General features: G+C 42.8%; 1 protein-coding gene across 2 annotated transcripts in view; it reads left to right on the top strand.

Annotated features, from left to right (window-relative positions):
- The window catches only part of TRIM33 (tripartite motif containing 33), a gene marked incomplete at its 5' end in the record, with an annotated part of 41,636 nt that extends 34,136 nt beyond the window's left edge, over positions 1 to 7,500 (top strand). The window contains 6 exons of one of the 2 annotated variants that reach the window (XM_084220795.1): positions 34 to 380; positions 892 to 1,015; positions 1,935 to 2,009; positions 2,874 to 3,026; positions 4,683 to 4,733; positions 4,816 to 7,500. In XM_084220795.1, coding sequence (XP_084076921.1) covers positions 34 to 380; positions 892 to 1,015; positions 1,935 to 2,009; positions 2,874 to 3,026; positions 4,683 to 4,733; positions 4,816 to 5,028 — 963 coding nt within the window. In that variant the 3' untranslated portion in view covers positions 5,029 to 7,500. The remainder of the gene's footprint in view (positions 1 to 33; positions 381 to 891; positions 1,016 to 1,934; positions 2,010 to 2,873; positions 3,027 to 4,682; positions 4,734 to 4,815) is intronic. The other variant, XM_084220796.1, reaches the window with a different exon arrangement.
- Positions 7,501 to 14,615: the final 7,115 nt, after the last annotated feature.

Below are 14,615 nucleotides of genomic sequence, written 5' to 3'. Positions count from 1 at the left end.
ACTCTGATTTTCCACGTGCTGCTTTCATTCCAGCTCAGCAGCCCCGAGAGCAGCTTGACACCACCACTATCCACTAACCTCCACCTGGAGAGCGAACTGGAAGCTTTGGGAAGTCTGGAAAACCACGTGAAGACAGAGCCAGCAGATCTGAGTGAGAGCTGCAAGCAGTCTGGGCACAGCCTGGTGAACGGGAAATCGCCCGTGCGCAGCCTCATGCACCGCTCGGCCCGGGTGGCGGGAGAGGGCAACAACAAGGATGACGACCCCAACGAGGACTGGTGTGCTGTGTGCCAGAATGGGGGGGACCTGCTGTGCTGTGAGAAGTGCCCCAAGGTGTTCCACCTCACCTGCCACGTCCCCACGCTCCTCAGCTTCCCCAGGTACCCACAGCAGCAGCAGCGGGGTGGGCTGAGGTTGGGCACGGAACCCGAAGTGGTTTTTCCTCCAAAATCAGCTTGTTCTGGTTTCTTACACTACAAAAATATAATATTCTTATACTACAAGAATATGATATTTCCAAGGCCTTGCCTGAGTTAGTTATGTATAGCTGATCAGTGTTTATCTGGTAACAGAATCCTGTTGTGTTTATCTGTGTGTGTAAAGTGTCACAATGCGATTCTGTTGTGTAGAGTTCATTTTACAGCACACCCTTCTCACCTTGCCTTAAAGTTAATACTTTATATAAAATAATAAAGCATCATATGAGGGCAGGAAAAATGGCCTTGACTGGCAGAATTATTGCCAGCATTAAGGGTCAATCCTTAGCTTTGGGTATCCAAGTCTTTACTGCAGTAGAATGTGAATCTTTAAGAGTGAGTAAAAACTATTTATAGTCATCAGTGATGAGAATTTATCCCTGGATGTCTGGAATAATTGTGTTTTTCTCTTTAGTGGAGAGTGGATATGTACATTCTGCAGAGACCTGAGCAAACCTGAAGTGGAATATGATTGTGACAATTCCCAGCACAGCAAGAAGGGCAAGACAGCACAAGGCCTGAGTCCTGTGGACCAAAGGGTGGGTGTCAAACCTGCAGGAATCTGATTCCCAGGAAAATGCTTCCTCACATCAGCTGCCCCCCACTGACTGGAGATGCTTTTGCTTTGGCTGAAACAAATTAAATGTAGTTATGGCTTTGTAAAACAACCCAAATGAGATTTTTCCTGCTGTGGCCACATCTCCAGGTGTTGGTGACCATGGGACTGTAATCACTGAGGAGCTAAAATTCAGCATTAGCACAAAGTCTGTACTTAAATGCATCATTTAACGTGCACTTAATTAAAAGTCCTTTACATTTAGCATTGGTGTCACCTTCATAAAATATTTCTGGGAGCTTGGTGTGTTGAAGTGCATTCTGTGAGAGGTGCTGGGAGTATTCAGGTGCATTCCTGGGGAATTTTAATGATCTTGACAATCAGAATTATTTTTAGCTTTATCAATCAGCCTCTGTGTAGTGTTAGGAGTATTATCAAATCAAATTCCTCTAAAGGAATTACAAGCAAAGCAAGGAAAAATATTTCAACAGGGAATTTATAGAAACATTCTGGCTCTGCTTTCAGATTGTTCAGTTTTGTCTTATGGGGAAAAGTCTGCAGCTCAGTCCTTTCTTCTTACATGTGGTTGTGATTGGACAAAAGCACTAAAAGTGGTTGTAGTTGGTATTTTATTTTTTAATTTGCAGTATATTAGCATGTCTCTCCATGATTGACTTCAGCCCTAGGCTTTTGGTAGGAGGGAGAAAACAAAGAGGAAATTTGTGAACAGTAAATGGGTCTCAACTCTGCCCTCCTAAGAACTTTACCTTTTGTAATTAAGTTGAAGGGGTTGCATTTAAATTTTCTAGTACTATGCTGTTAAATTAAAGAGTGGATGTATGAATTTCTGGGCTAGAGATAAATTAGGAATATTAATCTGACCCTGTTTGTTTCTTCCTAAGAAATGTGAACGCCTCCTGCTTTACCTGTACTGCCACGAGCTGAGCATTGAGTTCCAGGAGCCAGTCCCAGCCTCGGTGAGTGTCTTGAAAAACACCTGGGGATTTCTGTGTGGTGTGACAGCCCTGAGAGTCTGGAGCTGAATTGGGGAAGGTACTGACTGTTTTCACCAGCATGAGTCTAGAAGTTCTGGCAGTCATCCAGCATTTCATGGGGCTGAGAGGGAGAGCAGCTGATTCTGGAGCTGCTCCAGGCAGATGCTTCACTCCCACTCTCAAAACCAGATATTTAAAAATACTTCCACTTAGCAGTTATTGAATTGGAACAAGATGTCTCAGGCTACCCATGAAACTCAAAATGCTTTAGGAGGGCTTTTTGGTGCTTTTTGGACAAACTTGTGAATGAGAGGAGGGAATAAACTGCTTTCACTCTTGTGTTTTCAACTGTAAAAGAAGTAACTAATGAAAAGCTTTGCTGTTCTGTGAGAGACACTGAAGGTTAGAAAGAATCCCAGAGTGGTTTGGGTTGGAAAGGACCTTAAAGCTCTTCCAGTCCCACCCCTGCCATGGCAGGGACACCTTCCACTGTCCCAGGTTGCTCCAAGCCCTGTCCAGCCTGGACTTGGGCACTTCCAGGGATCCAGGGGCAGCCACAGCTGCTCTGGGCACCCTGTGCCAGGGCCTGCCCTCCCTCACAGGGAAGGATTTCTCCTCAATATCAAATCTAAATCTACCCCCCTTCAATTTAAAGCCAATCCCCCTTGTCCTGTCACTCCATACTCTTATAAAGAACTTTTTAAAGTTCAGTTTGAGGAAAGGAAATTGTTCTGCTTTGCTGAACGTGCCTGAAATGAGATGAGACAAGTGATTGATACCTTCAGTGGAAATTCAGCTGTGAGCTCTGTAGCCATTCAGTGCTAAATCACTGCTGGTTTTTTACAGATACCAAACTACTATAAAATCATAAAGAAACCCATGGATTTATCCACGGTGAAGAAGAAACTGCAGAAGAAACATTCCCAACACTACCAGACCCCCGAGGACTTCGTGGCCGACGTCCGGCTGATCTTCAAGAACTGTGAAAGGTTTAATGAAGTATGTTAACTTCCAATCTGAGCACCATCTGTCCTTTAAATGAAGATTTATTTCAACCTGCTTGTGCAGCTTCTCCCATGAAAAGCTCTGCTTTCAGCTGTAACTTCTGCTTTTGGAGCAGATGCTGAATCAGACACTTAAAAAGCAAACCAAACTCAAGGCAATTGCAGAATAACTTCTCATTTTTAGTGAAATTGGGAGAGCAGAGGGAACTATTAACATGCATTCAGTGGGCTCTGTGAATGAGGAGCAGGGTGACCTGGTTACTGTGCATCAGATTGATTGTAGAAGTGCTTAGGAAGTGCCATAAAGACAACCAAAGAGGCCTTAAAAGTGTCTCAAGCTGCTCTGGTAATTGTTTTACACTCGTGAAACATGGTAGAATCCATTGAGAAACTTCCTCTACTGAGGAGAATCTGCCTTTTTGAAGTTATTCTGGTTTTAGTACCTGACACAAATGAATTGAACAAAGCTTTGTAGCCATTATGGCTCTTATTACCCTTCCTGCTTGAACTCCTTGGTAGTTGGGCTCTCACAAAAATAATTTTCAGTGAATAACTTGGGTGTGGGATCATATTTTTTACTAATTTTGCAATGATCCCATCTGATAATGAAATATCCCTTATACCTGAAATGTGACTTGGGGAGATGAATGACCTGAATGTTACTGCTAGTGGAGCAATGGAAAAAAGAATCTGAATATAAAAAAGAAAAAGGTGATATTGTGCTGAATCTGAGTAGGAGCTAAGGGGGTTCCTAATCTTTGAGATGCTTTAAAGCAAGAATGACAAAAGGCATCACTGAGAATGGCTTTAAAATGCAGAAAGCAGCCAATATTTCTTATTTCTCTGCAAAATGTAACCTGGACTTGCAGTGTTTGGGCTGCATTTCTGGCCCTGTGCAGAAGGAAACTGAAGGAGCTGCACAAAGCTGCAATTAAAACCTCCCTAGGAAAAATCAGGGTCAGTGATGTGATGCTGGAACTGCTCACAAGCATTTGGGATTTTGACAGCCCTGACTCTTTTATGTCCCTGCATTAGGGGAGGTTCATGAGGTAATTTAATTATGTGAACTTCTCAATCAGGGGAATTAATGAAGCATCTACTCTGGAGGAAAACATGCTGCAGCTCTTAGAGACCAGAGTACAACAAGGGAGGAAGGACTGAGAGATGTGGTGATTTTTTTTCTTACTTTTTTAAAAAGAAAAAAAAATATGTTTCAGCTTGCCTGGCTCATGGCAAAAGTTGAGTCACTCTGACCTCTCACAGCAGCATCATGTCGAGTGCCTCTAAGCCAAATGCTTTTCCAAAGCAGAAATCCAAGTGGGGTAATCCCCAGGAAATCTCCTGGAGCTCCTCCCTCCAAAGGAGAATTTCCCACAATCATGTCCAGGCAATTCCAGTTCATTGTGAGGAAAGCAGTCAGGAGTAGAAAATGGCTGGGAGCCACTTGTACAAAAGTTGTGTGTTCTGTTGAAGGTTTATTTACCACCTAAGACTGTTTTAAACCTGCTGCCTAAGTTTGGGAACTAAAGCTAACAAACCATAACAAACTGTGTTGTTGTTATGGCTGACTTTAGTCATCCAATCCTGTGCGATCTCGTAACTTTAGAAAGGATTATAATTTCATTTTTTTTGACTCTGGTATCCTTTTTAGATGATGAAAGTTGTTCAAGTTTATGCAGAAACACAAGAGATTAATTTGAAGGTAAGCGTTTCAGACCATGCACACTTGGTGAAGGGATGTGCATTTCCAACAGGTGAATATTCCTGTCTTCTTTCATCCACAGGCTGATTCAGAAGTAGCACAGGCAGGGAAGGCAGTTGCATTGTACTTTGAAGATAAACTTACAGAGATCTACTCAGACAGGACCTTCCAGCCTTTGCCTGAATTTGAGCAGGAAGAGGATGATGGTGAAATAACTGAGGACTCCGATGAAGATTTTATACAACCACGTAGAAAACGCCTAAAATCAGATGAGAGACCAGTGCATATAAAGTAATCTAATGATATGGACCTAAAATTTATTGTAAAAACTGTTATTTAAGTGTTCCTGGAATATTATCATGCCTACAGTGGCCATCTTGCAGAAGCTGATAGCTTTTTAAACAGTATTAGATAACAAAAAACACTTGTACAGAAAAACATTCGCATCAAAAGGGGAAAAAACCTGTATTGTAAATTTTTGGTGGTTTGTATTTTTTTTTTCCTTGATTACTTGCTATGTTCTTTCTTTTCCTGATGGAGGGGACACACTCATGCTGGTCTCACAGACAGAGGTGGAGGAATGTTGAAGAGAAGCAGATTTGATGGGAGATGTTCCATGTACAGATAAGACTGTAGTGACACGACCTGCAGGACTGGACCCACTCAGTGACTGTGTCTTGCATTACACTGCAGTGTAAACTGTGAGCAGAGCTCCTGAAATCCCCTCTGTGTCCACTCAAGTGTGTGTTGGTCGTTGCTTTGATCATCTCATTGAAGCAGGACTGTGAATAACTGATCTTCTGTGTCCATCCAACTGTTGACATTTTGCTTTCTTTACTCCATTTCATGTATAGCAAAAGGAAGAAGAAAGAAAAATCATTAAACTGTTCTGAATGGGCGAGTGCAGGAATGGGAGGCAGATGAAAGGCTAAGCTGGTGGCTCCAATCCCTTTCAGTAGGACAAGGTGTATTTATTAAACTCCTGTACCCAGAACATTTTAATGGCATCCATGGCAGAAGTCTCAGCGTTGTCATCTGTCCCTGACCCCCTGACGAGGCAGAATGTTCTCTCCAGTGTTCATTCTCTACTTTTCTGTACTTAAAATATAGACTGAAGAGGTAATAACTGGTTGGGGTGTTTTTCCAGTCTTCCTAAATATCAGTTTCTAATAGACCACTCGGCAAACAATAACCTATTAACTACCAAATGTGTAAAATTTCCTGTATTCACTTTGTCTTATTTGTAAATAGTGAATTGAGATTTCTTGCAGGTCAGCAACATTTGCTGAACTGTTTTTAAGCTAATATGTATTCTTATTGATTGTTCCTATCAAGAAAAGATTTGTAATATATGCTATTTCTAACATTGCATTCATTTTGAGGTTCTGTCTTATTTTTCTTAGAGTACTTCTCAGAACTTTCTTCAGAAGCAGCTTGTGAGGGAAATGTGCAGGAAGATTGGAATCAGTCTGAGTTTGGGTTGCCTGTCTATCCATTGAACAAAGCACTTGCACAGGGTTTGGCCTTGAGTGGTTTTTGGTCAAAGAGTGAGAACAGAACAATTTCCCAATTCCCTCAGTGACCCCTGGGGCACCTCTGCAGTGCCTTCCCTTGCACTGCCTCCATCCCAGCATTCCTGGTTAGAAATCATGGAATCACAAGGAGTTACAGCTCCAGAAGTTGTTTTCTTTACTGACACAAGTCAGTCCTAGAAATAAACACAATTTCTGGCCTTCATGTTGATCTTGTTAAAGGAAGTTGAAGAATTCATGGAACCAATGAGCTCGAGAGGGCAGACTCAGAGTTTGCCGTCCTTTGTGTGGATCCAGCAGTTCTGTGGGAGATCCTTGGGGGTTTGGTGTGCTCAGCACAGCAATTCCTGTGACATTGTCCATGCTTTACCATCATGGTAAAGAGAAATATATTAGCACAATATCAAATTGAGAAATGCTCTCAGCAGTTTTTATGCAAATCACTGCAGATTTGGTTTCTTTTCTAAGAACCAGGTCTGTGTACCTTGGGATTCTCCCTCTTGCAATAAATGAGGGGACTGAAGATGTTTTTAACTTCCAGTTCACTTCTTCACTCAAATGTTACACTTCAAACTCAAACTGGTTGTTTTTTAAAATTTCTTAGACATGAACAGTGCTGTTTTAAGTTTATTTTTTACCAGTTTGTATGTGAAAGGAAAAGGAATTCCACTTCAACATATTAAATTGACAAAGAGCAACAACTTTGCCTGTGGAAAAGCTGATGTGTGAATAGGACACTGGTAGTGACAAGGGATCATTTCATGGCTCTGTGTATTGCCTATTTATGCATTTCTAGTTTCTCAGCTTCATTTTGCAAAAGGAATATTATTAAAATTATCATGAAAATAAGATTCTGTGAACTCTCTTCACTCGGGCCTCCTGTTTTTGTGGCACTTTGGTACCTTCAGGTCTCACCTTTTGAGCTCTTCCCTGGGCAGCAGCTGGGGATTGGATCCTGCAGAGACCCTGGGGATGAGCCAGAGCATGGGATGGGCATGGGGGATCCCAAATGGAGCTCAGGGGATCCTGGCATAGGACAGGGGAATCCCAGGTGGAGCTCAGGGGATCCCAGCAGAGCTCAGGGGGATCCCAGGTGGAGCACAGTGGGAAGGACTCACCCCAAACCCTCCAGAGAAGCTCGTGCCCCCTGACTGCTGCAGGACCAGAGCCCTCTGCTCCCCACCCAGACCCCAGAGCAGTTCCCAGTGTTTTAGGACAGCCTTTCCTCTGAGGTGGCCTCTCCAGCACTTCCCTGCAGGTGGAGAACTTGGCCAGCTCATGCTCAGCATCTTCTGCACACCAGGAGTGCAGCTGAGCTGGACCTGTGACCCTGCAGAACTGCTCCTCCCATCCATCCCCAGTGCTCAGTAGGATTATGTGGAATTTTGAATGTGTGCAAGAAATCTCAAGTGTTTCTTTAATACAAGGAAACAAAACATTCTCTTCTTCCCCTTATTTTTGAACTCCCAAAGCAGCAATTCAGTCGTTGTTTTGAAAGCAGCAAAGTTCTATTTGAAATTATTTGAAATGGTAGAGATAAACTCTGCTAATCCCTTCCCTGATTCTGTAGGCTGGGTGTTCATCACAGAACTGGGAAGGGTTTGCTCAGTGGAAACAATTTTGGTGTAAGTCATTACTGGGTTTGTATTAATGAGGCACATTAATTCTCTGGGCATCTTCTCCATGCCAGCTGCTGGGTGTGCAATGTGTCAGTGGCTTTACCTGGGGAATCAGAGCACAGATTACATCAGGAAATCTGTAAAATTGGGGTGGCAGGAGGAATCTGACACTTGGTGCAACTCTGCTCTCCTTGAAAATACTCCCAAAAATTTATGTCTTCATTTTGGCTGAGAATTTTTGTTGTCCCTGAAGTTTTAAGTTAATCCAAAGAAGGAAAAGGCAATTTGAAATGAGAGTGCCCAGTGTGAGCAGCTGCCCTGCCATGGATTCCTGGTGATGAGAGGAAATTCAACAGCTAAATGGGCTCAGGGCTGTCATTTCAGCTGTGCCCTGGAATTAAGAGGCCTAGAGCACAACAAGACAGAGCTATTATTCAAAAAAAGGGGATTTCCCCAACTTCTGCAAACACAAATGCTCAGTTGAGTGGAGAGGTTGTTCCTCAGTGGGGAATGTCACTGTGACACTTCACTGTGACACTCTTTATGCTGGATCAGACATTTCAAGTGACTGGAAAAGTCCCTAAAATGAGTCCAAATTTCTGGTTTATCACCTGGTTTTGGCTGACCTGAAAAAGTTTAGGTTATTGCAACAGTATTTTAAATCTGTTTGTGTGGTGTACTGGGAATTGGCTTTTCCCAGTTGGCTTTTCCTTGTTTTTCTCACTCTCTTCCTCAGAAAAAAGCAATAAAACTGCTTTGTCATTTGCCTGTCAGCATGACAGGAATCCTTTCCTTAGGATAACGATTTTATAGGGAAGTTTGTATGCAAACTACGAAGCTTAGCTTTGAAAAACAAAGTCTGCAGCAGTTCCTGACAATATAGAGTGTGGCATTTTATTTTAAAAAGTTGGGGAAAGGTCCATATTTTTTTAAGAAGTAGCTGTTTGAGCAAATAATGGAGGTACTTTTTTAAAATAAAAATGTAAATGCCACAGTTTACACAGATGGCACATATGGATTGTATCTTTGGGTATGGTGATTTATTTTGTCTTCTCAAAGTGTGTGTGCAGTAACTCTTCCATCTACTTCCACTTGGCTTATGGGGATCCTTTTTTCCGTGCTTTCTGATGCATCAGGATTGAAACAGCTTTCCAAAATTGCAGTTAATTTGGGAATCTTTCTTATCAGTGGACTGTGAGATGTATGAAATGCAGTTTGGGCCTTTTCTGTTGGGTGAAATCACAGCTGGAGGCTGCTGGCTTTAGAATTTATGGGATTTCTACAAAGAGAGGTACTGGAATATTTTGTAAGCTGGACTTTGGCAGGATTCAGTCTGGAGTGAGCTCCCCTGGCACACCTGTGCTCACCTGCACTGGGGGATCTTTAGGCTCAGAACACCAGGACACATGTAAATAATCCTATACAGATTTGTGCAGTGCAAAGCTTGTTTTACATGTAAACATCCTCCTGGAAGGGTTAAATCATGGCATTCTTTGATTCTTCAATTATTTCCTGCTTCCAGTACTGGAGCTGGCTCATTTTGCACATAATAAACTTGCCTCATCTTTTAATATGATTCTTCAAAAAAACCCAAGTGCTGTTTCTGTGATATTGTATTATCTGAATCATCCTATTTATCTTTTTTTTTTTAAAGTTATTGTTTCAAATTGTTCTGTTCCTGTGTTTTTTTGATGGTGTGTAATTAAAATCAATTTTTTCTTTCCCTGGTTATTTAATACTTTAGCTGCCTGTAAATATTTCTTGTTAAGTGCTCTGGAATGTGCTGTAGAAGTTGTATTAGCTCAGTTTAAAGCATTGTTTGGAACCCATTTTGGTTGGTTATTTCTATTAAATTAGAAAAATCATTCTTTCAATTTGAGTTTCTTTCTTGCACGTCATCAGATACAGATCCACACCTGGCACAAGACTTTCCTGACAATACCTGCAGTGTGAAATTGGGTGAAATTTGGGCTGCAGGAGCCCAGGTGAACCCAGCTGAGGCTACAAAAAATGATTTTTCACATTTATCTGTACCTGGGCATGGGACACAAGCGTTGGGAGGTCTCTGGACCTTTTGCATGCAGTGAAAAACTTCACACCTGGAATTCTGCTGTGTTTCCTCACCTGGAGATGCTGGATGTGGCTGGAGCTGCTTCCACCACTGTAAAATCCCAATTTTTGTGAGGATGTTGCTGCTGGAGCAGCGTCCTGACTTCCCGCTCAGAACCAGAGGTAGAACTGAGCTTTGCAGGTCTTGGGCTGGGCTCAGCTCAGCTCAGCTCAGCAGCTGGAGCAGAGACTGCTCTGACAGGAGCCAGGAATGATTGCAGCTCCTGCAGCTGAGCACAGACCTGCCAGGAGGAAGGGGAGTGAGTTTGCACCTGTGGAAAACAGGAGAAAGAATTTTTGTCAAGTTTAATAATGGATAAAAGAAGAGAGAGAAATCCAGTGTCGGGTTATGCCTTTTTCTGACCCACAGATGGGACAACTGAGAGGTGTTTTAAAAACTTTTATTCTATTTTTAGTCTTCTAAACCATCAAAGAAATTTTTTTTCCATTCAAGAGAGAGGGGAAAATGTGGGAAATGGATTTATAGAAAATTCTCCAAACCTGACAGAAGGCTCACACAGTGTGCATCTGTATGCAAACACTGAGATAAGAAATGCTGGCTTAGAAATGCCATGGAATGAGACAGACTTTACTGAGAGAGAAATGCAGCTAGAAACAAGTTTCAAAAATTATTCTACAAATCCATTTCCAACAGCCAAAGAACACCCAGGTACATACAGACAGTGTTATCTTTATAACATCACATGCAGATTCATGTGTTTCATGCATTATTCACACATTCTTATGAATTTTCTGATGTTTTGGGAACTCCTTTGTTTGACTTCTTCAATATATTTTGTTTCTTCCTGTGTCTCCATCCTGCTGTTTCACAGCCTCTGATAAGGATTTACTGTGTCCTCCTTAATTTTACCATGGTATTCTCTAATTGTCCTCCAGTGCTTTGCTTTGTGTCACAGTTATCACTTGGACAGTGGATGGCCTTACACTGGTTTTAGTTTCACAAATGCCTTTGTTTTTAAATCTTAAAATATTTTGCTAAGGTCTATAATACAATACACTCATCACACTATTATTTCCATAAGCAATACATAGATATTATATTCATTACACTACTATTTCTATGAGCAACACAGTACATACTTAACCTGATTATATTATATATATTATATTATATTATATTATATTATATTATATTATATTATATTATATTATATTATATTATATTATATTATATTATATTATATTATATTATATTATATTATATTATATTATATTATATTATATTATATTATATATTATTTCAGTCATATCATATCCATCATATCATATATCATATCAATCATATCATATATCATGTAATCTAAAAAGAGTTATAATTGGTACTATTTCTAAATATTTATAGTCACTAACAACATGCAAAATCTAATACAGAAGTGTGAAAGCCAATATTATCTGGTCATTTTTCACACAGCTCAGGTGAAATTCCCTTGGAATAATTTTTCTCAGCAGTGAGGGAGAGCTCTGGTACCCTGGAATGCCTCCCAGCCCGGGGGTGTGTGTGAACTTCCAAAACCCAGCTGAAGGCTCTGATCCAGGCAGGTCTGTTATGTACCAGTAGTTCCCTTCAGGCTCATAACCAACTCCAATTTTTCTCTCACTCTGTGTTTTTTCTTGAAGTGCCTGAGGTGGCTGAGTGTCACAGAGGCTCCTTGATGAGAGCTGTGTTCCAGGAAAAGGTTCAGTGAGCTTCACTGGAGCTTCTGTTCTTGCTGAAACAAAGCACACCTGCATCCTCTGCTCCCTGCCCAGGGGAACAGCCCTGCTGGAATGCATCAAACAAAAACCTTCTGAGTCCCTCAGAGAGAGAAAGGAATGAACTGGAACCTTCAGAGAAACTGAAACATATCAAGCCACACAGACATGAAGTAGGAGTGTAAGTTTTAGTTTTAAGTAAGTAGAAATATATCTTAAATGCCTTAAGAGACTGTGGTAGCCAGTAACAGGCCTAAAGTTCAGTAATGTTGCCTTTCACAAAATTAACTTAGCTCCAGACATAACAGCAACATAGCAGAATGTTGCTTGCATTTCCAGATAGAACAGATAGAACTATTTGCATGAACAGAGAGAACTATTTGTGTAGATTTTGGGTAAGAACTGACACTGCTTTCTCACATTGGAATTAAGCTCAGATGGGTGTAGGCAAAAATGTTTTAGAATCATGTTTTTAGCTGAATGGATGATTTATGAATAAAATCCCCCTGTATTGGGGTGCAAAAATTTAAAAAAAAAATGATGGTAGTAGCTTCTGCTGCCGCTGCTCAGAACATCAGGACTCCAGGGCAGAAAACTTAGGGTTTTTAACCCAAACTTTAATAATCTGAATTCCTCACCTTCGAGGCTGATGTGTTCATGCAATAAACAACTTTACACCAAACAACAACTGCTCCTGTCTCTTTGCAGACCCAGGATCCAGGCAAAACTCGACACAGGTGGTTTGCAGCTGAACCATTGCACTTTCAGCCCAAACCCTGGCAGCACAACTGGTGCTGGCTCTGTGTGGGCACGAGGGGTGGGAGTGCCCTGCTCAGCCTCCCTGGGGCTGCCAGAGCAGCAGTGAGAAGGATGATGCCTTATGAAGGCTGAGTTAGAACAGGGACCAGACAGAGCTAAAGAATAAAGTAGGGATTTATTAAAAGCATCTCCTCAATGGATCCACCTTGGGAAGTGCCAGAGCCCAGCCAGGGCTGCACCCAGGATGAACCAAAATGGTCACAAAATGCACGACCCATCATGGGGGCTCTCAATTTTATAGGTTCTGCTCCATTTGCATATTGGAGTTAATTGTCCAGTAATATCTCCAGCCCATGCAGTCCCATCCTTGTTTTTCTCTCTTCAGCCCATGTTGTTTGTGCTCTTGGACCTGAGATTTGGATCATTTGTCCTTGGTCCCCAGCTAGAGCAGGAATTGTTTTGTTTCCCTGCTCTGTGGACAGAGCTCACCATCCCCTAATTTGAAGCCCAGACCCACACACTAAAGCAGCACAGAATCTGAAAAATATAAAAGCTAAACCTGAGGCATCAAAGTCCCGGGAGGGGGTTTGTTTCTCTTTGCCAGGTGCTGCCTGGCTGTGTCCAGAGCACTCCCAGCTCCACCAGCCCATCTGCTGCAGCCCTGCCAACCCATCTGCTCCAGCTCTTTGGGTGGCTGCAGTTGGCCTTTGTGGCTGGCTGGCATCTGGCATTTGCAGCTCCTCTGTTTGACTCCGCTCAGGCTTGCTTGGATTTTCTTTCTCTTAATGCCCTGGGTTTAATTCTCCTGGCTTTAATTAATTCTCCTGGCTTGCTCCAGTGACACCGAGCTGTTCACCCCATCGCACAGTTGCCAATTTTCATTTCAACCCAGGGTGAAAAATCCCATCCCAAAATCCTACCCAGGATTAGAAACGGCTGCTAAACTGTTCAACCCCTTGCTGCTATTGTAGAATGCACATCTGTTACAGAATCCCAGAATGGTTTGGGTTGGAAAAGGCTTTAAACTCGTCCAGTTCCACCCCTGCCATGGCAGGGACACCTTCCACTGTCCCATCTTGCTTCAAGCCCTGTCCAACCTGGCCTTGGACACTGCCAGGGTGTGGATATCTCTGTAGACACAGATGATTTTGGAGCTGCTGCTGTCTGAGGGTTGAGATGATGAGTCTGGATCTCCTCCAGAGCACCAGCCTTCCTTCCCCTGATGAATCTCCCTCCCCATGTGAGCTCTGGGTCACTCCAGTGCCTGAACAGACTGAGAGGGGCTGAACTGCTCTCCTGGCTGTTCCCGTGTCCTTTGCTCAGTGTTGGTGGAGCAGATGGAGCAGAACAAAGCACTTAAGGCTGAGCAAACAGCTCTTGGCCAAATTACCTTCCACTGCTTCCCATGGGCTGCAGCAAAGTGCTGGCTGATCTCCACCTGGGTTAATGCTTAGGAACCAGGATAATGTCTGCTAAATTAGCAAGGTTTAAAAACCTGGGATATAAATTCCTGCTCCTCTCATTGACACATCAGATGAGCACGTTTGGCACAGAACCTCAGATGGCACAAAGCTGGGTCACAGTGGCTGGGGGTGCTGGAGGACCCCTCACCAAGGAGCAGGTAGAGCGTGCTGGGCTGTATCTGCTGCTTCATCCTGGCACTGATGTTCATCTTCCATCCCTGGGAGTGTCCAAGGCCAGGCTGGAGAGGGCTTGGGACAGTGGAAGGGATAGTGGAAGGTGTTCCTGCCCATGGCAGTGGGTGGAATGGGATAAGCTTTAAGGTTCCTTAAAAACCAAACTATTTTGGGACTCTGTGATCTGCTGACTGGTCCTTTTTGCACCCCCAGTACTGCCCAGGGGCAGAACTTGCTGCTGTTTGTGCAGCTCAGCCCCTGCCCTCCCTCAGACACAACCTCTGGGCCTGGGCAGCATGAACCACCCCAAGTAAACCTGTCCAGCACCTACCTGGCTCAGAGTATCTTTAATTTTTTATCTCATATATCAGAGACAAAACCAAAAGACTTTGTGGTGGAAGAATTGCTCTGAAGTGTTTGGAAATTACATATTTTGAAGATTTACACCACTGTGGGATTATGGGGCTGGGATACACCTTTGGGCTGTGCTGTGGACAGTGGGATCTGCATTGC

Source organism: Fringilla coelebs (assembly GCF_963513975.1).
Source record: "Fringilla coelebs genome assembly, chromosome: 23".
Taxonomy (NCBI): Eukaryota; Metazoa; Chordata; class Aves; order Passeriformes; family Fringillidae; genus Fringilla; species Fringilla coelebs.
The sequence above is the reverse complement of the archived record's forward strand: the minus strand, read 5'-3'. Positions and strand labels throughout refer to the sequence as shown.